General features: G+C 48.4%; 1 protein-coding gene across 1 annotated transcript in view; it reads left to right on the plus strand.

Moving 5' to 3' along the window:
• The window catches only part of PRDM15 (PR/SET domain 15), a 77,056-nt gene that overhangs the window by 38,244 nt on the left and 27,719 nt on the right, over positions 1-11,093 (plus strand). Inside the window, 4 exon segments of the mRNA XM_023739096.1 lie at positions 767-934; positions 6,754-6,848; positions 7,880-8,011; positions 10,616-10,750. Coding sequence (XP_023594864.1) covers positions 767-934; positions 6,754-6,848; positions 7,880-8,011; positions 10,616-10,750 — 530 coding nt within the window.

Consider the following 11,093-nt stretch of genomic DNA (forward strand, 5'->3'; position numbering starts at 1 on the left):
TGGGGTAGAAAGGAGGAATGTGCTGTCACAGTATAGGGAGAGCAACTAGGGTCACATAACAATGTGTGTATAAATTTTTGTATGAGAGACTCACTTAAATTGTAATCTTTCACTTAAAGCACAATTAAAACAAATAAAGGAGGACCTAGGAACAAGACAGATTATTTCACAGCGGAAGAAACTTGGGGATATTTACATGCCATGGGGAAGGAGTCTGTGGGAGAGACAGGAGGGAGCCGGGGGGATCTTTGATGGAGCCTGCTCTTGGGGAAGACGCGGGGGGCGGAGCAGGTGGAAGGAGGAGCTTGTCCTGGAGGAGGGAAGGCCACCACCTCCTTTAAGGTCAGCCCACTGACCTGGGGCCTGAGGACGTATGGGGCGGATGGCCACAGCCACATTTGATGGAGGTGAGGAACCAAGGACAGTGTTGGTTCTTGCACTTTTTTCTGAGGAATCATACCCGAATGCCGTGGGGGATGTTTGACGTGGGAGGGAAGAGGGTTGAGGTAGCTTGGCAATGACAGGACATGAGCTGTTTGTTGTTATACTTGAGGATGAGGCTGCTCAAGCACATTATAACCCATCTCCTGCATCGCAGGTTATGGGGTAGGTGACGTAAGACAGGGCAGGGACATTCTTTCTTGGCCGTGTTGCCCTTTGAACTCCCTCCCCTCTCGTTCTTCTTGCCGTTACTGAGGCACATCGTGGAATCTGTGTCAAACACTGTTTCACCTCAACATTGCTTGTTTGTTTGCTTTCTGGACAGATGACAAGACATTCCAATGTGAGATGTGTTTCAGATTCTTCTCCACCAACAGTAACCTTTCCAAACACAAGAAGAAGCATGGGGACAAGAAGTTTGCCTGTGAGGTCTGCAACAAAATGTTCTACCGCAAGGACGTCATGCTCGACCACCAGAGACGGCACCTGGAAGGTGAGTGCACCCGCCTGGACTACACTCTTCAGCAGAGGGTGGGGGGTGGTGAGCTCTCCTGCACGTGGGGACGGGTATATTGGCACAACCTCTTTGGAAAGCAGTTTGACAGTGTCGTATCAGGAGCCTTAGGAATTCCCATCATTTGATCCAGAATCTTCCTCTGGGAATCTGAGTCGGAGACAGAGGTGTGTTGGCATACAGAGATGCTAATAATGGTGTGTATCTGTAGAAACCACTTCAGTTGCTAACCGAAAGGTTGGCAGTTCAAACCCAACCAGTGGCTCTGCAGACGAAAGGCCTGGCAGTCTGCTTCTGAAAGGTCACAGCCTTGAAAACCTTATGGGGCAGTTCTACTCTGTAAGACATGAGACCACCATGAGTCAGGGGCCGACTTGAGAGCAGCTAACCACATCAGTAGAAAAAGTTAGAAGCATCCTCAGTGTTCCACAGTGGGAAAAAGGTTAAGAAAACTATGAAATATTCAGAGGATTGGATGTTACACAGTAAATTCAAAGCCTTTTTTTCAAAGAGTTTTTAATATTGTGGGAAAATGTTTTTGCTATGAAAGAAAGTAGGAGAAAACAGTATATGGAATTGTGTCTGTGGTATGCTTTCAACTGTATGCGTGGAAGAGAACATTCCAGGTGGATGTTGTTGGCTGGGGGGGAGGATCGTGAGGGGTTTTCCCCTTGGTCCATTTCCTCTTCTCTGTTTCGCATTTGGCCTCTGGTGAGAGTTCATTGTCCACAGGGCCCCTGGGTGACATGCAGCCGTTTGTAGCAGACTTGTGGGTGCAGGGGGAGGTGAGCTTATGAGAAAAAAACAAAATAAACAAACAAACACCCGTTACTGTACTCGTGGCGACTCCGTGTGTGTCAGAGTAGAACTGTGCTCCACAGGGTTTCCAGTGGCTGATTTTTTGGAAGTATATCATCAGGCCTTTCTTCTGAGGCATCTCTGGGTGAACTCGAACTGCCAGCCTTTTGGTTAGCGGCCGAGCGCATTAACCACTGGCACCACCCAGGGACTCCATGAGATACCAAGGGCGGGAAGAAGATCAGTCTCCATCTTGGGAAGAGTGAGGCAGCAGGACAAGGAATAAGACAGGAACGGGAACGAGATGCAGGGGTGTCCTGCGTGCCCCTTGAGCCTGTTTGCCCCACAGAGCACACCCAGGAAGCGGACGCCCAGACTTGAAAAGCCCTGTCCACAATAGTAGGAGAAGCTGCTTGAGTGCAGACACCCCTCAAGGTTCCCAGCACCCCAAGGCCCTCTGTGAAGGGTCCCATACAGACCCTGGTCCAGAGGCGCTTGTGGTTTTCTGCTCACACAAGCCCTCTGTCTCAGAGTCCTCTAGAGAAACAGAACCAGTACGATGTGTGTGTGTGTGTGTGTGTGTGTGTGTGTGTATCATGAACCTATTCCTTGAAGTAAATCCATTAATATCAGTTGTCTGTCTAAATATATATATTTATTTTGTTAGTTATAGCGAGAGATTTATTTATGTATATGTACATATATATGTTTAGAGACAGAGATTGGTTTATAGATATATATAGAGAGAGAAATTAATATATAAACTATCATATATGTAAAATACCTTCTTTAGTACATTTAGAGAGAGAGGGAAAGATATTAATGGATTTACTTCAAGGAATTGATTCATATGATATATAGATACAGATATATATGTGTCTTAGTTATCTACTGCTGCTATAACAGAAATACCACAAGTAGATGGCTTTAACAAACAAATTTATTTTCTCACAGTTTAAACCCGTTGCCGTTGAGTCAATTCGACTCATAGCCATCCTACAGGACAGAGGAGAACGGCCCCATAGAGTTTCCAAGGAGCGGCTGGTGGATTCAAACTGCCAACCTTTTGGTTAGCAGCCAAGCGCTTAACCACTGCGCCACCAGAGCTCCTCTCACAGTTTAGGAGGCTGGAAGTCTGAATTCAGAGTGCTGGTTCTAGTGGAAGGCTTTCTGTCTCTGTCGGCTCTGGGGGAAGGTCTTTGTCTCCTTTCAACATCTGTGGGCCTGGTTACCCTGGAGACCTCCATGTGTCTTGGCATCAGTCGTCCCTGGATCTAGGATATTCTCAGCACAGGGACCCCGGGCCCAAAGGATGTGCTCCAGTCCCAGCTTTTCTTTCTGGGTTATAGCAAGGTCCCTCTCTTTCTGCTCGCTTCTTTCTCCTTTTATCTCTTGTAAGATAAAAGGTGATACAGACCACACCCCAGAGAAACTCCCCTTACATCAGATCAGGGCTATGACCTGAGTAAGGGTGATGTATCCCACCCTAATCCCACGTCATTAACCACAGGCAGAGAATAGGATTTATAACACATCACAAAATGGAGGATAATCACACAATACTGGGAATCATGGTCTCCCCAAATTGACACATATTTTGGGGGGACACAATTCATCTATGACAATATCTTATGTCTTACTAGCAAATATATATATTTAGAGAGAGAGGGGTATTGATTTATTTCAAGGAATTGGCCCATGCTGTTGTGGAATTGGCTGCCTAGTCCAAAATCCATGGGTCAGGCAACAGGCTGGAGATGCCTGCAGGCTTGTGTCCAAAAATTTGTTAAGTCAGGAGATGGGAAGAGTAAAGAGAGAGGGCGTTCCAGCAAAATGTCCATTTAGAGGCAGAACACACCCTAGGGAAACTCCCTTTTTGCTCTTAAGGCCTTCAACTGATTGGATGAGGCCCACCCACCTGGTAGGGGGTGATCTCCTTTACTTAAAGATCAACTGATTTCATCACATGTAACTACTCCATAACAACAGCTAGACTAGTGTTTGGCCAAATCACTGGCACCACAGCCCAGCCAAGCTGACACAGAAAATTAACCATCACACCCTCTTTAAAGTTAACATTTTCATTTTGGTCATCCTGATTTTTGCTCTGAGAGCAACTGCCTCTTGCTGACCAGCACTTAGTAATTGCCACACTCACTAACTGAAGCATCTTTTTATAAAAGTTTGAGAAAAAAGAAAGCCATTTTTAAAAGAATTGCAAATGGAGTATATACTTGTTGAAAAAAAGTGTCAGATAAGACAGTCATGTATAAAGTATAACTAAATCCATACAAGTATGCCTATAGGCATATCATTGTACCTTTTTTAAAAACAAGACTGGAATCACACCATGCATGATTCTTTGCACTTTGCTTTTTTACCTAACTGTTCTTCATGTTGGTTCATAAAGATCCACAGCTTTTCCTTTTTGATCTGCCACATGGCATACACAGGACCTCTTGTATTGAACTATCTGGAGTCAAACTGGATCCCCACTGAGTAACTGAGTGGCTGTGTTGGGGTTCCTCTGTGTGTGCTTCCTTCTCTGACACACACCAACAAGCCCTAAGTCTCCTCTCTGACACCAGCTGCCCATGTAGCACGTCTTCCTGTGACCCTAACCACCAGAGCTAGATCAGGTCTCATAAGTTAAAAGGGCACAGTCCTCCAGATGCCAAATCTGCCCAAGACTTCAGATGCCAGCTGCAAGCTTGAGGGTCCCCATGACACCCTCAGTTCTGACCTGTTGGCTCCCGCTACTCCCTCGGGTTCAGTAATTCACTAGAATGAGTCGCAGAACTCAGGAAATTGCTATACTTATGATTACAGTTTTATTATAGCAGAAGGAATACAAATGAAGAGACATATAGGGCGAGCTCTGGGAAGGTTCTCAATGTGGAGCTTCCGTGTCCCAAAAAGGGACACACTCACTACCCTCCCACATGCATCGATGTCTTTCACCAACCAGGAAGCCCAGGGAGCTTCCATGTTCAGTGTTTTTACTGAGGTTTCCTTACATAGATGTGATTGATGAATTGACTCTGAGGTCAGCTGATATCATGTGGTGGGTCCTTCTGGCCTGGCTGGCCCCTACTCAAGAGTCACCTCATTAGCATAAACCCTCAGCTGTGGTCTGGAGCCCTCAAGGATAACAAAGGCTCCAGTCAGTGGGGAAATTCCAAGAGTTTAGAGGTTACCTCCCAGGAACCAAGGACAAAGACCAGATCTCTGAATAGAGTTCATTGTAAAGCCCAGAGTAGCCTTGGGCAAGTTACCGTACCTCAGTTTCCCCACCTGTAAAGTGAGAATAGTAACAGCCCCCAACCCCGTAGGATTGGTGTCGTGTGAACACATCCCTGCATGTAAAGCTCTGAGCGAGGCGCCAGCTCACAGCAGGTGCTTGATGGATGTCGGTTGTGGTTACTGCTACAGAAGGCTGTGTCTCCCCTGTTGACTGATAGCCAGGTCGATTCTACACATTTACTCAATGACATTTTACGGCTCACTTGTAACTCAGGGAATACACTAGTGATATGCTTGTTTCGTGACTTTTTTCTTCGTATTGGTGCATGGTATAAGTGCTTCCTCTGACTTGATGTGGAGGTTGCACCTTGATGCCACTGGTCTCTTCTGGGGAAGGTAGCGTGTGTCTCATGTCCGCTGGCCACCACGTGTCTGTGTTAACTGGGCACTGGTGCCACGATACCCAGGTGTTCCAGAAGCTGACCTGAGAAGGGCATTTCTCTCTCTTTTCTTCAGAGATGACCTGTTCCCTGCGAACTGTTTTTTGTTTTTTGTTTTTTTTTTTTTCATTTTCTTGTGATAAAATATACGTAAGAGAAGTATGCCATTTGAACCATTTTTAACTGCACAATTCATTGGCATTAATTATGTTCACCACGTTGTACAACCATCACCACTATCCATTTCCAAAAGTCCTTCATCACCCCAAACAGAAATCCAGTACCCCTTAAGCCCCCCTTACCCCAGCCCCTGGTTTAAAAAAAAAAAAAAAGCTCATTGTGGTCTAGCTGATTCCAACTCATAGCGACCCTATAGGACAGAGTAGAACTGTCCCATAGGGTTTCCAAGGCTGTAATCTTTACAGAAGCAGACTGCCACATCTTTCTCCCGCAGAGTGGCTGGTAGCTTCAAACCACTGACCTTGTGGTTCGTAGTTGAGTGCTTAACTACTGTGCCACCAGGACTCCTTCAGCCCCTGGTAACCACTAACAAACTTTGGTCTCTACGTACTTGCGTATTCTAGATATTTCACATAAGTGGGATCGTACACTGTTTGGCCTTGTGTGTCTGACATACTCCACTCAGGATCATATTTTCAAGGTTCATCCATGTTGTAGCATGCACTAGGACTTCACTTCTCTTAATGGCTGAATGATATTCCATTGTATGGATATACCGCAATTTGTTTATGATACGAACTTTTGAAGGTCTGCTTGATCCCTGTTATGAACAGCACGCCCTAAAACCATACAGATTTTATTATCCGCTGACTTGCATTCTGGTCTTGATTTGACTCAATTAATTTGCACAATATGAACATTCACGCCCTTTTAATAAAGATGTCTGCTACTTACAGCCATCTGAGAGAATCATGACTTTGCTTTGAGCCTTTAGCCTGAGTAAAAATACCTTCAATAGTAGCTCACCGTGACTCTTCCACATTATAAAATTCAAAAGGTGCAAAGCCCTTACATTTCCAAATGTCTCTGATGGGAGATCCGGGTCACCGGCCCTGCAGCCTCCTGCCGTCACGCAGGCACCCTTCTTCCCTGTCAGCTCCCAGCAGTCTGAGAGCTGGTCAGGCGCTGCGGTCAGTTGCTCCTGCCCACACCTGTGTGACCCTGATGTCACTTACACCCCTACGTATCTATCCCTCCACCCTGTCTAGCTGGAAGGGACCCTGTGCTGAATCAGAACGGATCTGTGTTGATGTGCTTCTCACATACTGTCTCATGCTGGGGGGCTGGGGGTTTCAGGAGTGAGGCGGGTGAAGAGGGAAGACCTGGAGGCCAGCAGCGAGAACCTGGTCCGGTATAAGAAGGAACCTTCCGGATGCCCGGTCTGTGGCAAGGTAACACTCCGCTGTCAGTTCTTTCATCTGAAATACAAGCTCACTGCTTTCTTCAGTGAAAACTCAGAGCGTTACCCGTAGAACATTGAGTGGAAAACCTGTTTGGTGTTAACAGTGGGCTTTTGGGTAATCTTACTGAAGTGCCCACTTCATTACTTGTCATTTTGATCTTTTTAAAAAATTTTTACTGTGATGAAAATAGACACAACAGAACATATATCCATTTAACAATTTCTACATGTACCATTCAGTGATGTCGATTACATTCTTCAGGTTTGGTAACCATTCTCGCTCTCCTTTTCCAGATCATTCCACCACCATTAACACACACTCAGCACCCCCTACGCAAAACCTCCCCGCTCCCCACCTATCTGAGTGGGGAAGGCCGACTACCACGTTTCAATCAATGTGCTGGAAATGTCCCTAAATACTATCGTTTTACTTAATTCCCAAGAAAAAGTTATTCTTTTTATTTTTTAGTTTCGTTTTTATGCCACGAGAGGATCAAAGTTAAGTTGGTGTTTTGTAATTTTCAACTTTGCAAAACAGTAAAAGGAATGTATTTAAAACGTGTGCCAGGAAAATTAGGCCAAAAATGCTGATTTTAGTTCTCTTACAGCAGGGGTTGATCCTGCAGGCTGCACGGGCGGTGGTGATTTTCCTAGTTTTTTGCAGGGACGCATAAACATAGTTATTTTCACATCCCTTGCAGTGTGTACAGTACTTGGCAAAACTCTTTAAAGGAAGGTGTTTTGCTCTCTTGAATCACCCTTTATACTGATAACTATGAAATAGTTAATTCTGTATTAAAGATAAGCAAGTATTTCAATGATCAGGGAAGAATTATTCTAGCTTAAGGCGATGATTTGTGTCTCTCCAACACCACGGAGCCGTTAGGACTTAAGTTTAGGAGAACACCGTATTACATCTATGCACCTGGTTACGGTTTATGAGGTGAAGGCAGGCGGTGATGGTGATGTAATGTCCACGAGCCCGCGGCCCCTGACCTGTCCCGGCTCTGCCTTCCCCAGGTGTTCTCCTGTCGGAGCAACATGAATAAGCACCTGCTGACCCACGGGGACAAGAAGTACACCTGCGAGATCTGCGGGCGCAAGTTCTTCCGGGTGGACGTGCTCAGGGACCACATCCACGTCCACTTCAAGGTGCCCATGCCGCTACCTTTCCCTACCTTGCGCCAGGTCACTGAGGCGGGAGGCGCCATAGGTCCCCAGGGTCAGCAGCCTAAGATAGTTGTCTCCCTGGCAAACTGGATCTCTCCGAAATGAGCTGTTCCTCCTATCTTTGCTTCGTCTCCTGCAGCCCGACCGCAGGACTTCTATTCCGATTCCTCCACTGCCGCTGCATTCTGGGGAGAAGGCAGGAGTCAGGGCGGTGGCGTCTGCAGCCCTCCCAGCCTTTGTGGAAAGTGGGCAGTTGAGCGGGGAGCTTGGAGGCAGCAGTGAGGATTTGGGGTGATCATTGAGGGCTAGGAGAAGGTACTGATCCAGAAGAATCAATAGTACCAGTAACAATTGCCATGGAATTGATGCCAACTCATGGCAATCCTGTGTGTGTCAGAGTAGAACTGTGCTCCAAAGGGTTTTCAATGGCTGATTTTTCCAGAAGTAGATCACCAGGCCTTTCTTCTGAGGTGCCTCTGGGTAGACCTGAACCTCCAACGTTTCAGTTAGAAACATTAACCATTTGCACCACCCAGGGACTCCAAAGAAATAATAGGTGGTGCCAGAGGTCCCAGTGAAGATGAGGTGCTGGCCGCTGGCTGAAGCGTCCTTGCTCTCGGCAGCTCCCGGCCCTGAGGTCCAGGTGGAGAGCTTGCGGCAGGTGTAAGAGAAGGCTACAGGGTGAGGCGTTGAGAGCGGGGGTGATTTTGGAGTTTAGATGAAGAAACTTCTGGACCCAACTGGAGTGGTAGAAAGAAAATCCAGGAGGAACCGAGAGCTTAGGGGAAAATGGATTTAGAGAGACCTCGTTGGAATTCTAACTACCTTGTCCTAGCTCTGGGACCTTTCTGATTAAATTAGACTCAGCAAAGGTGAGGGACCTGGCTGTGGAGTTGCAGTGGAGTCAATCCAGACTCATGGCGACCCAGTGTGTGTCAGAGAAGAACCGTGCTCCAAAGGGTTTTCAATGGCTGATTTTTCCAGAAGTCGATCACCAGGCCTTTCTTCTCAGGTGCCTCTGGGTGGACTCCAGCCTCCAATCTTTCAGTTAACATCCAAGTGCATGAACTGTGTTTGCACCACCCCAGGACTGCACTTTATGGATTAAAAAAAAAAACAAACCCACTGCCGTCGAGTCAATTCCAACTCGTAGGGACCCCGTAGGACAGAGTAGAACAGGGTTTCCAAGGAGCGGCTGGTGGTTTCAAACTGCTGGCCTTTTGGTTAGCAGCCGAGCTGTTAACCACTGCACCACCAGGGCTCCGCTTTATGGATACAGAGTGCTAATTACAGATACTTGCCCTCTTGTCCTCCTCAGGGTCTGGCTCTTTTTAACGCATGTTGCCCTTTCTTTGCTAATGGAAGGCTTGTACAGAGACTCAGTTTGTATCAAAGGAGACAGTGGTATAGTCGGAGAAATGAAAACGGCAGGCCTCTATGAAAAATCTCTGTGTTTCAGAGGGAGGAGAAAAGGAGAAGCAATACAAATAGTGAGCACTGCTAAGGAAACCTTTTCCACCCTTCCCAGAATCCTAGGTTTCGGTTAAAAGTACAACTTTGTCCCAGGGCAGTGCTGCTGCAGGGCCGGCCAGGGCGGGGAGAGCAGACGGGCTCTGAGGCTGCTGTGAGGTGTCCGAGACCAGAGTCACTCACAGTGTGTGGGGACTCCCCGGCTGGGGCCTCCCCCAGCTTCTGGAACAGCCCATCACTCGGGGCCCAACCTTGTGCTTTCCTAGCGTGTAGAAGGAATACTGTGGGGCACCTGTGGTTCAGTGGTAGAATTCTCTCCTTCTATCCGGGAAACCAGGGTTTGATTCCCGGCCAATGCGTAACTCTGTCCGTGGAGGCTTGTGTGTTGCTGAGATGCTGAACAGGTTTTAGCAGAGCTTCCAGACTAAGACAGATTAGGAAGAAAGGCCTGGCAACGCACTTCCGAAAATCAGCCCGTGAAAACCCTGTGGATCACAGCGGTCCAGCCCACAGCCGGTCACGGAGATGGCGCAGGACCGGGCAGTGTCTTTTGTTTTGTTGTACGTGGGGTCCCCATGAGCTGGGGGCCCACTTGATGGCAGCCAACAACAGAGCGAACGTTCAAGACGCGTCCCTTGCAGTCTTTTTACGGAGAAATAAGTGGAAACTTTAGGGAGACCCTAGTGTGGTCTCACGGCAGAGACCTTGGAGGTCCCTGATCTCTCCTGGTTGACAGGTGACACTGTTGAGGCCCGGAGATGCTGGGCGCACGGTCCACCCGCCACCAGGCCCGGCCGAGCCCAGGGCTGCGGGCCTCTGCCCTCGCCCCAGGGGAACCCAGTCCTGGACGTCTAGATTTCACCTAAATGCCAGCAGGGTCCTGGTGCTCGACCGTCAGAAGGGCAGGTGTGTCCTAATGTGCAAGGGTATGGGAACCTGAGGGGCCAGGTTCAAGCTCCGCCTAGTGCCTGACACGCGAAGGAAATCATTCCACTTCCTGCCTATCAGAGCCTATGCCTTCTCTTAGGTGAGTGATCACCTGCTGCCGTGGGATGAAGACGGATGAGAACCTCGGCCAGCCTGGTAGGAGTCAGACCTTGTACCTCTGTCTTCCAGGACATCGCCCTGATGGACGACCACCAAAGGGAAGAGTTCATCGGCAAGATTGGAATCTCATCCGAAGAAAACGATGACAATTCTGACGGGAGCGTTGACTCGGAGCCTCACAAGTATAGCTGCAAAAGGTGCCAGGTAGCTTCACCAGCCCCCCGTGAATGCCTGGGTCCCCAGGAAAGGAGGCTCCTCGTGCAGGGCTGCCCACGTCCCACAGGCCTCCTGTGCTCTCAATTGGCGAGCTGTGCACAGGCTGGGATACCCCACGCACCCCCTGTGCCAGCCAAGGCACCCCATATACCTCCCCATGCCATTCGGGGCACCCCACATACCCTTTGTGCTGGCCGGGGCACCCCACACACCCCCTGTGCTGGCCGGGGCACCCCACATACCCCCTGTGCTGGCCGGGGCACTCCACACACCCCCTGTGCTGGTCGGGGCACCCCACACACCCCCTGTGCTGGCCGGGGCACCCCACACA

This window comes from Trichechus manatus, unplaced genomic scaffold, assembly GCF_000243295.1.
Source record: "Trichechus manatus latirostris isolate Lorelei unplaced genomic scaffold, TriManLat1.0 scaffold00128, whole genome shotgun sequence".
Lineage (NCBI taxonomy): Eukaryota > Metazoa > Chordata > Mammalia > Sirenia > Trichechidae > Trichechus > Trichechus manatus.